This window comes from Thermobia domestica, chromosome 1 (assembly GCF_964235325.1).
Source record: "Thermobia domestica chromosome 1, izTheDome1.hap1.1, whole genome shotgun sequence".
In the NCBI taxonomy this organism is placed as follows: domain Eukaryota; kingdom Metazoa; phylum Arthropoda; class Insecta; order Zygentoma; family Lepismatidae; genus Thermobia; species Thermobia domestica.
Genome location: NC_137454.1, coordinates 136,630,443 through 136,647,064, shown reverse-complemented (window position 1 = coordinate 136,647,064; position 16,622 = coordinate 136,630,443). Strand labels below are relative to the sequence as shown.

Below are 16,622 nucleotides of genomic sequence, written 5' to 3'. Positions count from 1 at the left end.
CTTGTCCAGACTTAGGAAGAAATGGTATTTAGTAGGGAAAAGATGTATGGAAATTAAATGTACATCTGTATTAAACGCCAAATTTTCGCTCAAAAACATCTGTAAAAAGAGAGCGTTGGATAGATCACGAAGAGACTTTTGAAATGATAACATGAAGCGTGATCGTAGGGAGGTAAATAGGAACAATTTAGATTAAATTGAATTGGATCTTATGGCGAGATTTGCTTTTGTGGTGATGAACCTTCGGATTCCTTAATTCGGAACTTTTTTTTTTTTTTTTTTTCTTGAATGCTTTGCAAAGTGAAACAACTGTCTAGGAATTTTAATGGGAATTTGTAGTTTTTTGTTCACCAACGACGAGTAATGCTAGAACTGCCTTTCATCCAAATATTTTTTCTTCTCACTTTTTCGTCAAACTAGTGCGACGTTTCAAGTGGAAATTCACAACGCCTGTAAGGGCCGAAGTGCACAGTTTCAAAAAGATAGAAGTAAATGTATATATATATATATATATATATATATATATATAGGTTAAAAATCAGCATCAAAAAATCATTCAAACTATTAAATTCCTATTAACATTTAATGGTAAAACAATAATAATAATAATAATAGAATCCTTCAGGATCAGAATTGTTGTTCATTGCGATTAGAAGCAGTATACTAGTAGTTAAATTTTACTGTCCTTCAAATCAGTCAATAGGCGAAATGTTGAAATTTGGAAAACTTCACTTCGTTGCTAATTATTCAACGCTACCTGCTCTTTGGTGTAGATTGTCATCGTAGAAGTAGATAGTCCTTCTTCTGCCATCTGTTCTACACCAGTACTTATTTTGTGTTCTTTATTGTAGACCAGCAGCTAAAAGAGCAGCAAGCACAACTCATAATGGAAAGACATGAAAGAGAAGATAAGGAGGAATACCATCGTCAGTTGCAGCAAGAAGTAGAAAGCCTAAAAAAGAAACATCAAATAATAATTGAAGAAAACAATTCTCTCTCTGTCAAGGTATCTTTAATTACTCATGCTTTTTTCCCCCTTGTATCAGACGCTTAATTCAGATGCGTGAAATTGTCTTTTAAAAAATATAGTTGTGGTATGTTTTAAAACTCTCGAACTAGAAGGAAATTATTTAGCTGGTGTTGAAAGATGAACATTTGAATAATATTAGTATACTAGAGCAGGCTCCTGCACAAAATTTTCAAAATGCTAGGGTGTCTATTCATTGAGCTCTGGGGGAGGGGGATTTCTTGTAATTATAGTCGTAGCAAAGTGGGAGGAACACCATAACGCCTCCAGGAATTAAGCTTTCAGAACATTACAATATTTAGAGCGCGGAACTAAGGACAAAATAAGCCCAAAATGATTGGCAAAATTGCGAAATAAAACCCCCAAAATAACAGGTAAAATGACAAAATAAAGCAAACAAGGACTTTTGAAAGAAATAGGTACTAAAATGTTTATAAACTATAATAGCCTGTAATTGGTTTATTTATCAAATAAAGAACATAGATTCTAAGAAATGAAAAGTTTCATTTTACAGTTAGTACTTACAATTTAAAATTTCTGGAAACTTGCAAATTTGTCACCCTGTAAGGGACGACATCTAACAATCCGTCCAATATTCTTCAATAGTAACAATTAAAAAAATGATAAATGCAAAAACGCTATCACACTTTTTTCATGTGGTTAAGCGGTTAGCGTACGCGCCTTTGGCGTGGGAGACCCGGGTTCGATTCCCGGCGGGAGCTCATGTGTTTCGGATTCCACGTTAATCAGTAGGTCCACGTCTCATATAGCCTCGCTGCTGAACGGGACGTTAAACTTAAAATCAACTCAACTCAACACTTTATTCAGACGCAGTTTCGTTAGCAGATTAGAAAACATTCAAAGCACAAAAAATACTAAAATAAAGTTGTTGTTTTACGTTACACTAGCAGTCTGTTTTTACTGAAGATAGTTACTTCATACTTTTGTTCTTTGAAGTTAACAACTCAAGATTTTCATACGAAAGATTTTGCTCCTATCAGAAAAAAATCGCTTTGTATGTGAAAATGATCTTTCCACATCTACAGTCACTGGAATATATTAAATTCATGTTATTGTCAACAGTTACATCAGCATCACCTTCCAATTTCTTCAGATTGGTTCAGCACTTACAGTCACATTTTCGTCAAATGTGCGTACCTTTGTTACTACGAGGGCTGCTATATATATTTCTGGCCTAATAATGAAAATACGAATATTTATCAACGAAAATGGTTTTATTGTTTTTCAAAATATTCTCCATCAAGATTTATACACTTTTGCATGCGCTCAAACCAATTTTCGAAGCACTTTTTCCACTCCGATTGAGACACCTCCAAAACATGGTTTTTGAATGCTTCAACAGCATTTTCTGGCGACGAAAATCGTTGACCACGCATTTTTTTCTTGATGTGTGGGAATAAAAAGAAGTCATTGGGTGCCAAGTCAGGGCTGTACGGCGGATGACCCATCACTTCGACGTTTTGGCCGGTCAAAAATGCGCTGGTTTGAGCCGATGTGTGAGAGCTCGCATTGTCATGGTGCACAATGATTCGTCTTCTCTTGTTCATTTTTCGAATTTCTCCGAAGACTTCAGGCAAACAAATGGTGGTGTACCACTCAGAATTGACCGTCCTACGTTGCTCAAGCGGAACAGTCGCCACATGACCAGTTATGCCGAAGAAACAGGCGACCATTTGCTTCGAAGTGCTTCTTCCACGAACAACTTTCGTTGGATTTGGCTCGTCTTGGAAGACCCACACGGTCGATTGCTGTTTTGTTTCGGGCTCATACGCATAGATCCATGATTCGTCACCTGTGACGATCTTATAAACGTCTTTTGAAGCACCGCGATCGTATTTTTTCAGCATTTCTTTACACCAATCCACACGAGCTTTCTTTTGAGCGATTGTCAAATTGTGCGGGATCCAACGAGAACAAACCTTTTTTACGGCCAGGTGTTCATGCAATATCGAATGTATGCTGGTGGAAGAAATGCCTAGGCATGCCTCTATCTCACGGTAAGTCACATGACGGTCTTGCATTATCAGTTCACGTACGGCATCGATGTTTTCTGGCACAACGGCTGTTTTTGGACGACCTTCACGGAATTCGTCTTTGAGCGAGCGTCGGCCACGATTGAATTCGTTGTACCAGTTTTTCACAGTGCTATAGGATGGTGCTTCGTCGCCATACAAAGATTTAAGTTCATCGATGCACTCTTGTCGTGATAATCCACGTCGAAAGTTGTGAAAAATGATCGCACGAAAATGTTCACGAGTTAATTCCATTTTTTTGCCAAGTTGATTTCTTCAAGTACCTGTAAAAGAAAAAAAAATTGTCGTAAGTCAAAAAGTTCTGAGTACATTTATGCTACAAAATGTCAAACTTTCCAATGGAAATGTCAGATTGCACCTGGCAACACTTAGTGTTGCCTAGGCCAGAAATATATATAGCAACCCTCGTAGTTACAATACTTAGATCATTGACAGTCATTGAAGGTTTTCAGAGAACTAGATAAAGTTTTTTTTACTAAGCTTGTTATAGCGTCTGGCAACTTTGCAAAATATGTTGCAATGAAAGCTGGATCCTTCTTCAACAAATTCTGAACAATTTTAGCAGGTGTAATCCATGTACCCCTTTGTGTTAAGATGGATTGTGGTGGGAGCGGAAGTTCAGAAGCTATTTCATGAAAGGCGCTGGTTCACGAGAGAGCTTTCAGAAATATCGTTTTCACATTTGACACGAGATAAAATTGGGAAAATGAGAACGTACTTCCTCTACAATTCTAAGTAGTGCGTGTACCAGACAGATATCATGGAGCATACTTGGGAATAGAACCTTCAGGGCTTTTGCTACGCTTCTCATGTATGCAGCTCCTTCTGTTACAACAAGAAGGACCTATCGTGTTTTACGCATTCTGGTCATAGAATAATCAGCGATTTTGTAAAAAGCTGTGCAGTGGCCTTACCATGCACTTTTTCTACAACTTCTGAAGCAGTCAAATGTAAGGTCTGTCCGGAAAGTAATGTCATACATTTTATTGTAAAGCTACTGTACATTGAAGAGTGCTCTATTCACCAAGATCGATGATGATGTAGTAAATAAACTACCGACCGATTGTTTGCTCAGTTATTTCCGAGCTCTCGAAGGTGAATGGCGGGCGATTTCGTAAACTTGTGTTTCGTCTCTTGTGCAAGTCATGATGCAGTGCTCACTGGAACAAAGATACGCAATCAAGTTTTGTGTGAAAAACGGCAAATCTGCAGCGGAAACTTTTCCAATCGTCCAACAGGCCTTCGGGGATGAGGTATTCATCACGAAGGCAAGTCTATAGACGATTTTGGGAGGCCGTTAAAAGGTCGACGACGAAGCCCGTCAGCCTCCTCAAACGACGAAAATATGACTCGTATGAAAGAAAATTTTGCAAACGGACCGTCGAATGAGTATCCGTTTAATAGCCACCATGTTAAATATTCCAAAAATTTTTGTCCACAAGATTGTGACCTGGAATTTGCATATGAGAATAGCGTGCGCGAAGCTTGTCTCAAGAATTTTGATCGACGACCAAAAATCTCGCCGAATGGAAATTTGTCAAGACGTTTTGGAAATGTGTGAAAATGATCTTCACTTTTTCAACAATATTATCACGGGTGATGGAACGTGGATATTCCAATACAATCTCGAAACGAAGAAGCAAAGTGCCAAGTGGTACACCTCGGCATCCCCTCGCCTCAAGATGGCTCGAATGAGTAAATTAAAGAGCTTCCTCGTGGCTAAGCGGTTGGCATGCGCGCCTTTGGCGTGGGAGACCCGGGTTCAATATCCGGCGGGAGCTCGTGTAGTTCGGATTCCACGTTAATCAGTAGGTTCTGTCTCATATAGCCTCGCTGCTGAAAGGAACGTTAAATTCAAAGTCGACTCCAGTAAATTAAAGATCAAGACCATACTATTTTTTTTCCACCAGGGGGATGGTCCACCGTGCGTTTTTACCTCCTGATCAACCGTTAACTCTAAATTTTATGTAGTCCACCACTGATTACTTTAATATTCAGATTATTTACTATTGTACTTGATAGTAATTGACAATCATACCTTCAAACGCATATTGACATTTTCCCTTAGATAAAATTAGTGGTAAAACAAATCATTTTCGCTTTGGAACTGTTGCTGATATGTTAAAGCAGACTGTGCAAATTATTTATCATATACTCATCACCAACCAAATACAATGTATGTATTCACTTACGTGTAGAACGACAGTCGAAATGGTCATATAAAAACAGATTCTCCATTAATGTCTGTTCATTTCATTTGTTTATACCGATTTACGCTCGACAATAAGAAAGGAAAAGAACTTGCATCGCTTGCTTTGCGTACCGGACTTCAATTACGAACTGAGCAAATTACTTTCATTTATTATGGTACACAAAGGATATGACCTGCATATTATTTTGTTGGCATATTTTGATCCAAAATTCGACATGTGTAGTATGTCTAATTTGATTTTCTTGCAGGTGCAGAATTTGGAGAAGGAACGGTTAGAATACGAGCAGAATCTTTCATCATTAAAAAGGTCAATGGATAAACAGCGGCAGGACATTGTTGATCTTCAAGCACAGCTCGCTGAAATGGAGTCAATCAAGATACAGTTACAACAGTAAATATCAGCCTTGTTCCAGTTAAAAATATTATTATTGTTTTTATTTATTTATTTATTCATTTTTCATTTGACCATATGTTTAAGATCTTCAGTGTAGTTCATGCCTCGAGAATGACTTTTATTTAAAGAGGAAATGTCAAGGTGTCATATCGGCGTTCGGATGTTGACTTAGAACAAAGATTTAAGTTCATTGTGTTAGCTAGTGAAAATAAGCTAGTACGTTACGTATTACTCGATAAGTTAGCCATATGGTGTATAAATTGGCACACCATTTTAGCAAAAGTATTTCTGTACCGTAAATGTTCAGTTCACCTCAATATTTTGGACATTTAAACGATGTATGTTGTTTAGTACGAATATTTATTTATTTATTTATTTACCTTCAACAGAGAAAAAATCTCCATTTACAGAAGGCTCTTACAATCTATTACATACATTAAAGGAACAATTACTAGATTAGTAAGTGATAAAAATTAAAAAAGAAAAAAGATAGCATTAAAAAGAAAAATGAAAATAAAAATACAAAAAAAAAAAAAAAAAAACACAAAAACACAAAAATGGCAAGAAACATTGTTTTCAGATACACAAAATTAGATAATAGATATCGCTATAAACAACAGTTATGGTTTATGCTTCTGAATATTTCCAGGTACACATATTGAAGTACATACCCTACAGGTATATAGGTTTTATATGAATACATACACATATAAGTACACGCACATATACTTAAAAGCAAGAAGACATCAATACATATATAAAGTACATAATTACACCTATATTATTTTATCCTGAACTATTATTCAGTAAAAATTTATTTTTGATTAATTTTATAAACACTTGCTGGTTAAGATTAAGGTCAAATTCTTCTACACTTTGTGCTATATTATTATACAGCTTACACATTCTGACCAATGGTGAATTTTTGTATGTATTTGTTTTGGATGTTTTATACCACAACAGATTTCTTGTTCTTAACGTTCTGTCACTGATATTAAATTTAATATATTGTAAAAATTCACTATTATCAAATATGCCATTTACTATTTTGTGTAGACATATTTCTTGTGCAATGATACATCTAGCAGAAAGTTTAATATAATTAAATTCACTTAACAAATTAGAGTAAGATATTTTATTTACCAGAGCAGACTGTCCTGTTTTCTTATAATATAAGTACCTTAGGAATCTTTTTTGTATTGCTTCTACCTGATTTTCTTGAGTCTTACATTTAGCTGCCCAGATCACTGACGCATATTCCAATTTTGGCAGTACTAGAGTTTTAAAAAGAGTTCCAATGACATTTACGTTTGTAAACAGTTTAGTGCTTCTGATTACAAACCCCAATTGCTTGAAGGCATCTTGTGTGATCAATGAAATGTGTTTATTAAAAGACATTTCGCTGCTAAATGTAACTCCCAAGTCCCTATATGTAAATATACGCTCCAGATATTGATTTCCTATTGAATATGGCAGAATTTCAGTTACAGTTCTTTGTTTTGTAAATATCATAAACTTACATTTTTTAATGTTAAAATTTAATTTATTTTTTATACTCCATGTGTATATGTTATTTAAATCTTCTTGCAGTTTTAATATATCAGAATTCGTTTGTATTTCTTTATACAACTTAACATGATCTGCATACAATATGCATTTTGAGTTCTTAACATACCTTGGCAGATCATTTATAAAGAGTAGGAATAATAAGGGCCCCAAGTTTGAGCCTTGTGGTACCCCGGAATTCATATTATAGCAAAATTATTTTGATTGTTGAAAACTTACATATTGTTTTCTTTGACTCAAGTATGATATAAATAATTTGAGTAACTCTGATGGAAATCCTAAGATTGAAAGTTTTGTAAGAAGTATGTCATGGTTAATCATGTCAAAGGCCTTTGCAAAATCAATATATATTACATCTACACGATTACGATTATGAATAACCTCGTGAACAAATTGGGTAAAATTAAGTAAATTTGTTACTGTTGAGCGACCAGGATAGAATCCATGTTGATTTTCACAAATGTAGCTTTTTATGTGATTGAAAATACGATCATATAATATTTGTTCAAGAAGTTTCACCGGTGCACAAACTATGGCTATTGGTCGATAATTTTCTACTTTGCTATTATCCCCACTTTTAAAAATTGGCGATACCCTAGTTGTTTTCCAAATATTGGGAAATGTTTGTGTTTTAAGCACTAAGTTAAATAATGTAATCAATGGCTCATGTAAAATTTCTGAACATGCTTTTATCAGATATGGAGGAATTCCGTCCGGTCCACATGCTTTCTTGGGTTTTAATTTTTTAGTGGCTCTTTTATATTCCTCATCCGAGATTTTATTCATTATCAAAGTATTACTTACTTCCATTTGCATTGGGTCAGAGCAGTTACATGATGCTACATTTTTATCATATACCGATCGGAAATAATTTGCGAAACCGTCAGCTACTTGCTTGTTTGTATCCAATACAGTACCATTCAACGTCATAACATTATTACTAGAATTACTGCTATTTCTTTTACCTTTTATAAAAGACCAAAATGACCTTATATTTTCTTTAATTACCTTCTCACTTTCTTTAACATAGTATTCATACGCTTTACGTATCATTTTCTTTGAATCCCTTCTCATTATTTTCTACATATCACTATTATATGCAGAACCTTTCATATGTTTTCTATAATACTCCTTTAATTTTAACATACCAATTATCTCTTTAGTAAACCAACATGGATACTTTTTTACACTATATTCTCGTTTCTTAGGTACTGTATTAGTAATTATTTCACGCATTATCGTATAAAAAGTTTCTGTTGCATCTTCGATGTTGTCAAATTGTCTTAAGATAGTCCAATCTTTATCTCGAATTAATTGATACATTCTTAAAAAATCAGCTTTATGAAAATTGAAAATAAAGTTTACTTCATTTTTTAGCATACGGCCATGATCCCTGAATGGAATAATTATTTCTAGTGCAGGATGATGCAAATCTTCTTTTATAAGTGGTAATTCGCATCTTTGTACGAAAACATCATTTCCAATATTACTAATGACTAAATCTAATGTTCTAGAATTACAGTTTTTTATATTATTTAAAGATAACATATTATGTAAACTTATAAAATTAGCAAAAGATCTACAGTACATATCCCCATTCAAAAGATCATAATCCGTACCACTAATTAATGGCATATTAAAGTCACCAGCTACCAAGATATTATTTTCCATTAAAGAACAATTTTCTTCAAATATTTTATAAAAATCTGAATAATGGCTTAAAAGTGAACCAGGCGTAATATATATAGTTACTATATAAAGAGTTTTGCCATATGCATTGACCTTAACACATAAGTTCTCAAGATCATTTTCTATTTTTATATTGGTTGTAACGAAATGATTTTTAACTGCTATAAGTACTCCACCACCTCTTTTGCCTACCCTATCTTTTCTAAATATTTTATAATTACTGTGAAATATTTCAGAATCAATAATGTCACTTTGAAGCCAAGTTTCTGTCATAATAATTACATCAAAGTCACACTCTATAGTACTTAAATATAAATCATAAGTTTTCGTTCTTAAACCCCTAACATTTTGATAATATATATTTAATTTATTTATCTTATCCGTATACATGACTTTAACATATGTTCAAAGATTTTCTCAGTTCCATGGCTTACGACAATGCTACAACATCTTCCATAGTTTTTAATTGAATTACAGGACCCCCTTGATTTTTTCTCAGAAGAATTCGCCCAATATTGTCAACCCATAAATAAGCATAATTCTTTTCCTGTTTCGCTTTCCTAGCATGTCCAAAAATCTTTTTACGATAGGTAGTTAGACTTTGATTAATATAAACTATACCTTCGCTCATATAACCCAGTTGATTTATATTCAAGTTAGGTTTTACTTTTCTCCTCGCAAGGAATTTATCTTTATCTTCCCTTCTTATAAACTTGACAATAATACCTCCAGCTGTTTGATGAGGGAGTTTTTTAAGCCTATGACATACATCAATTGATTCACGCTTAATATCTACATCTAATACCCTACCAATATGCTTTACAATTTCATACGTGTCTTCATTCTGCTTTTCCGGTATACCGTATATTTCAATTACATTTCGTCTACCGTATTGTTCAAGTTCTTCTACTTCACTTTGAGTATCTTTTAGTTGTTTTTTAAGCTGCAAATTTTCATCTTTCAACTGTTCTATTACTTTAGTACACTCACTTATTTTCTCGCATTGCTTTTTGATTGTCACCATGGTCTCATCAAGTTTTTCGTGCGCGAGATCCAAAGATTTCCCTAGCTCTTTTTCCCTTTCACTATTATTTTTCTTTAATTCCCCGATTTCAGTTTTCAAACTTTGAAGAAGTGAATATGTTGAACTCTAGCACTTGAAATTTGACTGGGGGCGACATTAGTATGTGTAATGTTTCATATTTTGGAATCTGAAAACAAATACTGTATGTTGAAAAGTGTTTATCATGATATCTTGTATTACTGTAATTTAGGAGGTTAATAATTAGAACAACTACCCATGAGATATGGTAAGAGTATTTTTCAATTGTAAAACATTGCATAAAATTTGAGAACTAAAAGATAACTACAGAATAGCAAGGGAAAGAAAAAAATAAACAGTTGAAAGTTACAATATAACTAGAAGAAAATGTTAATTAAATATTTTTGTAAATACTGTTCTGTATTTGGTTGTTGATCTTCTGTTTATATTTGATGTTTTCATTGAAGTGCAAACAGTTTATAAAATCTCTTTTTTAAGATTTAGGTGATGTCTGTAGCTGGGCAGACGGAACTATTATAGTGATAATAAGACGCTTATTTAGGGGGGGGGGGGGGGGATCAGTAAGATACTTCATATATATTGATTTTCTGGTTATCTTATAATTTCTCTTTCTGCTGTCGAGTCGAAATATTAAATAAATGGGGAAACAAACTATTTATCTTACACTGCGTTTTATATGTGCGAATTAAAAAAGTGAAAAATGTACAACTAGATCGAGAATTGAACCTGAGTTTCTGGTTTACCGAGTGAAAGGCCGTGTGGGTAAGCGGGAAGCTCGTGGTTAATGAAGTGGTTTATTCACCCGGCACGGTAAACTGAAAACAAGGTTCGGCTCCCTGTCTAGTATTAATTTTTAATTTTTTGAATATTGAATGTAACTTTCGAGATTAAGAGTGCGTTTGTTTTGTTTCTAGTGAGCAAGAGAAGTTAAATGCGAGCCAGGTTGAGGTAGAGCGTCTTCGACAGAATAATGCTGAATTACAACAGGATATGGCTGCATGCAGAGAAAGAGAAGCTGAGCTTTTAGACTTTACTCAGAAGCTGACTGAAAAGAACGTGCGATTACAATCCGAGTTCTCGGCTACTGAGGCAAAGGTAACCACTATCTGTCTAATGTTTAAAAAGTAGGTTTTGAAGGGAAGCTCTTAAATAGTAGACATTTTCATGCATTCTTCCAGTAGTACTGTAGTACTTAGTAGGATCTGTAAGTTGCTTAGTAGGAGAAAACATTATGTGGTATACTCAGAAAATAATATAAATTGCGCTTCTTTTGGAAATAATAAAATATCGTCTAATTTATTCGCTTTATCGATTGTCTGCATATTTAAATTTTATTCTGTATACTATTATGGTGCAGAACATGAAATATTCATTTGTGAAGTAGAATAAGTGTATGGCGAAAATTTTACCAATTCTTCCAGCTTGTACTTTGTTTATCTTCAAAAAATTAAATACATAATGGCTTCTACAAGCAGCAGTAGGAGAGTAACCTCTGAAAGGGCGCACTCGTGTAATTGTAAATAGAGTTTACAGAGATTATAAAAATTAAATGTGATTCCAAATTCCTTTTTCAAGAGTTTTTCCTCTCCTTTTACAGCACTTTTCATTCCACTAATTATCTGTTCACATCTTGCTTCGTTTGTCATCATCATCTGACATTACAATGGAGCGTTAAAATTACATTAAAAAAAGAACATTGACTCGACTAGTATTAATGTGTTTTTGCAATTATCAACACTGGAAGTAACATCTGCTTTTTATTTCTACCATTATGCGAGGAAAAGTGGGGAAGTAAGCCTTTCCTCAGCGCTCCTTGCACAAAGATAAATTTGTAAGTGCGAACCAACTACAAAATTGTGTCATTTACATTTTTAATGTATCTGTCCATTAATTATTACTCCTTGAATTTGGCTGTCCAGCTTTAAACAAAGTAGCAATCATTTTACAAACTCGACCTTACTGGTGAAAAATTGTTTAAAAAAATAAGTTCATAACAAAATGTGTGAGGGATTAGCAGTTGAAATTTCAATAAAGCCGTTGGTGATGAAAGGAGAAACTCTTGAAACTTTCAGTAATTTAAGATTAAGACGCAGCCTGAGAAGTTCAGTATTAACGCTTATTTATGTGCCAAGGCATGTTCTTGATGTTAACTTTTGACTATATATATATATATTGTGGTGTATAATATGTGCAACTTTCAAGGAAGAAAAAACTGGCACTAAAGAAGAGTAATTCGTAGACACCCAGGAAAAGTTCTATTGAAAGTAGAATTGTGACGGAGAGAATCTGGGCGTTGCAAGAATAACTATGATCGTTGATACTTTTAGTTGGAGGAGTAGGGTTTTTCCAATGTAGTATGCAGCACAGTGAGTACATTTAAAGAAGTAGATTAGATCATAACTAAATAGTGATGGAATGGTTTTATTCTATGGATTCTATGTAGTTCAAAGATCAAACGGCGAAAATAGGGCAGTTTTGCATCTAACCTTGTTCCATTGATTCGAAACGCGATTGCAGGTTTCAAAAGTTTAGGCTTCGAAAGTAGAATGTTACAGGGTGATTTTAAGACGCATGTTAAAACTTATACAGTTTCTGTCAATGATGTACAGAAAAAGCGATGCTCATGAGTTTCTGCCAAGAGTGGAAGCTAGGATAACATTGTGTGAGATGATTCGGAGTGAAGTGTGTGTTCGGAAGTGCTACTTTTATCCTGTTTACTTTTGCACAGTTCGGTTGTTTGTGAATAACGTTGATTGGATATACACTTTTGATGAGTAGTGTCGTGAAGGTCTTAAGGTAATTTTCTAGGAATAGGCTAGTGGAAGAGTTGCATGTACTATGGCCAGGGTATTGAAGTAATGAGGGTTTTATATGATAAAATAGTGGAAGTCTTTTTTTTTTTTTTTAATTAATTACACCAGTATCATATATTGCCTGCTATTATGTACGTCAGTTTCGGGACGTCCATTCTTGAACCTGATATTCACGTCTAGGAAGGAAATAGTGTAGGTGGAAAAGGATGGGATTATTCCAGTGAAAGCTGTCCGTAAATATAGAATACTAAGATATTATCAATAAATTTTGCTCATTGTTTTCTCTTTCCGTTTTTCTTCTATTTATCTTCGAGTAATAAGGCCACTATCAGTACCACCAGCACTATTATTATTATTATTATTATTATTATTATTATTATTATTATTATTATTATTATTATTATTATTATTATCATCATCGTTCTTCACTTAATTCTGTTCCTACACTTCACAACTTCCCAACGCTTGCTATTTCGTATCCCACTATTTCCACATCCTCCTTAGTTTCACTTCATAGCTGCTAATTCTACATTTTCTCTGCAGTAATTTTCTGAGAACCATGCCTTCTTTCTAATGTCCCCCCCACTAACTTATCTCTTGGCAACCCTATCAGAATTTGACTTGAGCATACATGCTTCCATGGTAAACAGTCAGGCTCAATATCCAATGTGACTGAAGTGACAGAAGATCAGACTGTTGTCTTTAGTATTATTTTTCTTTTCTCCACGCCAGTGACGAGATGTTCATCTTAACTGATACGTTTCCCTATTGCAGAAAAATTCGTTCTTAATTCATTTTTTTAAAGGCTAATTTTTATTATTAATACACACTGCATTTACAACACAACTAATGCAACCATCTCATCATCTACTTTATTATGACAAATTAACATTTAGTTACAGGTTTGTTTCATGTATTTTGGTTCTAAATACCAAATAAAGATTTTTGCGACAATTTGACTACGGCCCGTAATTTGGAAATTAAAGGCCTGCACATCATCATGTCAAGTTTGGTCAAGATCTAATAAGGTTCATCAGTCGCGTACTCTATAGTACTTTTTAGTACTTTATAGTACTTGTAATTTTTAAGAAAATGTATTTATTTATTTACTCTTAATCTAATGAAGGTCGAAAAGTAAGGCCTATGTTTATGTTCATAACTATTATTTAACAACCTTTTATTTTTCAGTTCCATATGTTCACGCAGTCTCTTTTGTTCTAACAATTCTCATTATAATGATACTTGTGAATTCCGATTAATGTAAATTTTTGTTACAGTAGTATGTGGTAGGATGTATTAGTAAGACGTTGAGATTACATAATTGTTGCTTGTTTTTTCTGTTAATGTCTCAGCCGTATTTCTGAACACTTCTATATTTTACGTCATATTAGGCTCAGCAGCTTGAAAGCGAGCAGGGACCTCTACAGCATTTTATTACGGAGCTTCAGTGCAAGATAGAAACGTTGACAAGTGATTTAGAGCAAGAGAAAAAGCAGCGGCAGGAAGAGAGTCAGCTTCTTGCTCGTCATTTAGCAGAAAGAACACAGCGTTCGGAACGTCTCTCCCAGCAGCTAGAAGATCTTCAAGGGGAAAATCAAGTTCTCCGAAGAAAACAGGCTACCACAGTCAAGGTAATTAATTGCATTAACAGAAAGCATATACCAAAAGTAGAATACTAGATAAAGTTCTCGTTCTTTTGTTGCATATTTATTTGTATTGTATTTCTTAGGAGTGGCGTTTCTTGATCACTTGTAGAGTTATTTGTGAAATTACTTTTATTTTTCTGTAAACAATAGCACGGGATTCTTCACCAGTTTTTTGAAGTAATCATGGAGAAGAGGGAACTAAAATTAAGATAGTTTGCATTAGTTCTTCCGACGTGTATTAATAATAAACAGCAAGGTAAACTCCAAGATAGATTTTTGGGGCCGCGGAGGCTCAGTGGTAGAGCGTTCACCTCTGGTGCGTGAGGTCCTTGGTTCGATGCCAGCTCGCGCCAAATGAGGTTTGTGGTGGATAAACATCGTGTGCGTGGGTTTCCTCAGGGGTCTTCCGTTTCCTCCCACTTCCTTCATTCCATCATTTCATTCATTTCTCATCACCACTGTCTCCTTGAGCCTAGCCGGCATAACCGTGAGACGTAAAACTTAAAAAGGTTTCATTTCATTTCCAAGATAAATTTCGTTTTCCTGTTTCGCGTACTACAATTTTCTACCACGGTTATCTTGATTTTAATCTTAATTTTAGTTCCTTTGTATCTTCAATTCCTTATATATATAAAGAGGAAAGATAACCTATTGTAAATTATGAAACTTTTCAAGTGACTTCTGCAGTGTATACATTAAATTATTCTGTATTATATGAAATAAATAAAACGAAGAGAAGGTATGTGCAAATAAATAAATCCATCGAACAAGATCTTCTGTCTCAATATACTTGACGCTGTAGATCTTTTCAAGAGTAAAAAAGATCAGAAATTAAGGGTTTTCAAAATTGAGTCTAAAATTATATGAGGAATTCAAGAGATCATGCATTCACTTTGATCTGATAAGAACTTATTTCCGATCAAAGTTTTCGATTTTGCTGTACAAGTGACTGATTAGTAAAAATGGCTGGTACTACTACGTTCAGTATAGACTAGATAATGAATGTTAGAAAAAAATATAACAGAGTGGATTGTTTAAACTACTAACAAGACTTTGTGAATATTTAGATTATTTACTGATTAGTTACATGCATTTGTAGCATCACAAATTATATCAGTTATTTATAAGTCAAGTCTACTGATGTACGAAATCATCAAAGAATGGAACAAGTGTGCTTTAAATATAATAATTATTTTATGTGCATAATGTATATACTTCTCTTCAGGAATTGACAAGAGAGCTAACCATGTGTCGCAAACGCTTAGAACTCTATGAAACAACTAGCAGTAACAATTCTTTTGGACAAGGTTCACGAGCAAGTTCATGTTCATCATTAAATGTTATAGAAAATAATGCAGGTGCCTCCGAAAGTGGCCAAAATAAAAGTACAGTACAAACGTTACAGTCTTCAGGTAGTAATCAGGTGAGAGCTATTGTTTTATTTTATTATTACACTTAGTAGAAGTACATCCACTTCACATTCGTTTAAGTATATAGCATATTCGTATTGTTGAACTTGATTTCAATTTCGATTTTCAATAAAAGGAATAGCAGGTTCCTGCACAGTAGATTTTTATATTAATAGTAAGATGTAATGGAAAAATTACGAATTTACCGTTGAAATTTTCTAAAAATTTCGGAGCGCTGTGGGCCTCTTCAGCAGAGGAAAGGAAAAGGCAGAGAAAGAAAAAAGGCGAGGTTAAAATAACATGCTTTTACAAGCCCAGTAGATAAAGTAGTACTATCCCATCTAAAGAACTGCATCTATTATGCTTTCCTCCCACTTTACAGTGAAAATAATTAACTTGAAAAAGACATTCAGCAAACTTCGGATAAAAATATATTAAACCAGGCAGAAGTGTGGAATAGCATTTGATGAATTACAGATGTTTAGTGGTAGCTTACGGAACAATGTACCAAGTTTTTTTTCATGTAATGTTCTTGTATATTGGAAAATATTGCTAATGGAATTAAGGAGCACATAAGGAACATTAACAGTGAATGTGCACTGAGTTTGTCTGAGTGTTGGAAAGATAAATAAATGAAGGCGAAAGTTTTGCAAAAGTCAAATGATAAGATTTAAAAGAAAATAATGGACAAGTAAAGCCTCAGAAAATTTAAAACCACGCTCAGGAATTCTAAGTATCATTGCACTTCT

At 34.1% G+C, this 16,622-nt stretch overlaps 1 protein-coding gene across 2 annotated transcripts in view; it reads left to right on the top strand.

Moving 5' to 3' along the window:
• LOC145689426 (uncharacterized) overlaps positions 1-16,622 on the top strand; it is a 52,266-nt gene that overhangs the window by 12,815 nt on the left and 22,829 nt on the right. For both annotated transcript variants that reach the window (XM_081763583.1, XM_081763586.1), the window contains exons 7-11: positions 852-1,006; positions 5,542-5,684; positions 10,920-11,100; positions 14,210-14,449; positions 15,690-15,887. In XM_081763583.1, coding sequence (XP_081619709.1) covers positions 852-1,006; positions 5,542-5,684; positions 10,920-11,100; positions 14,210-14,449; positions 15,690-15,887 — 917 coding nt within the window. The remainder of the gene's footprint in view (positions 1-851; positions 1,007-5,541; positions 5,685-10,919; positions 11,101-14,209; positions 14,450-15,689; positions 15,888-16,622) is intronic.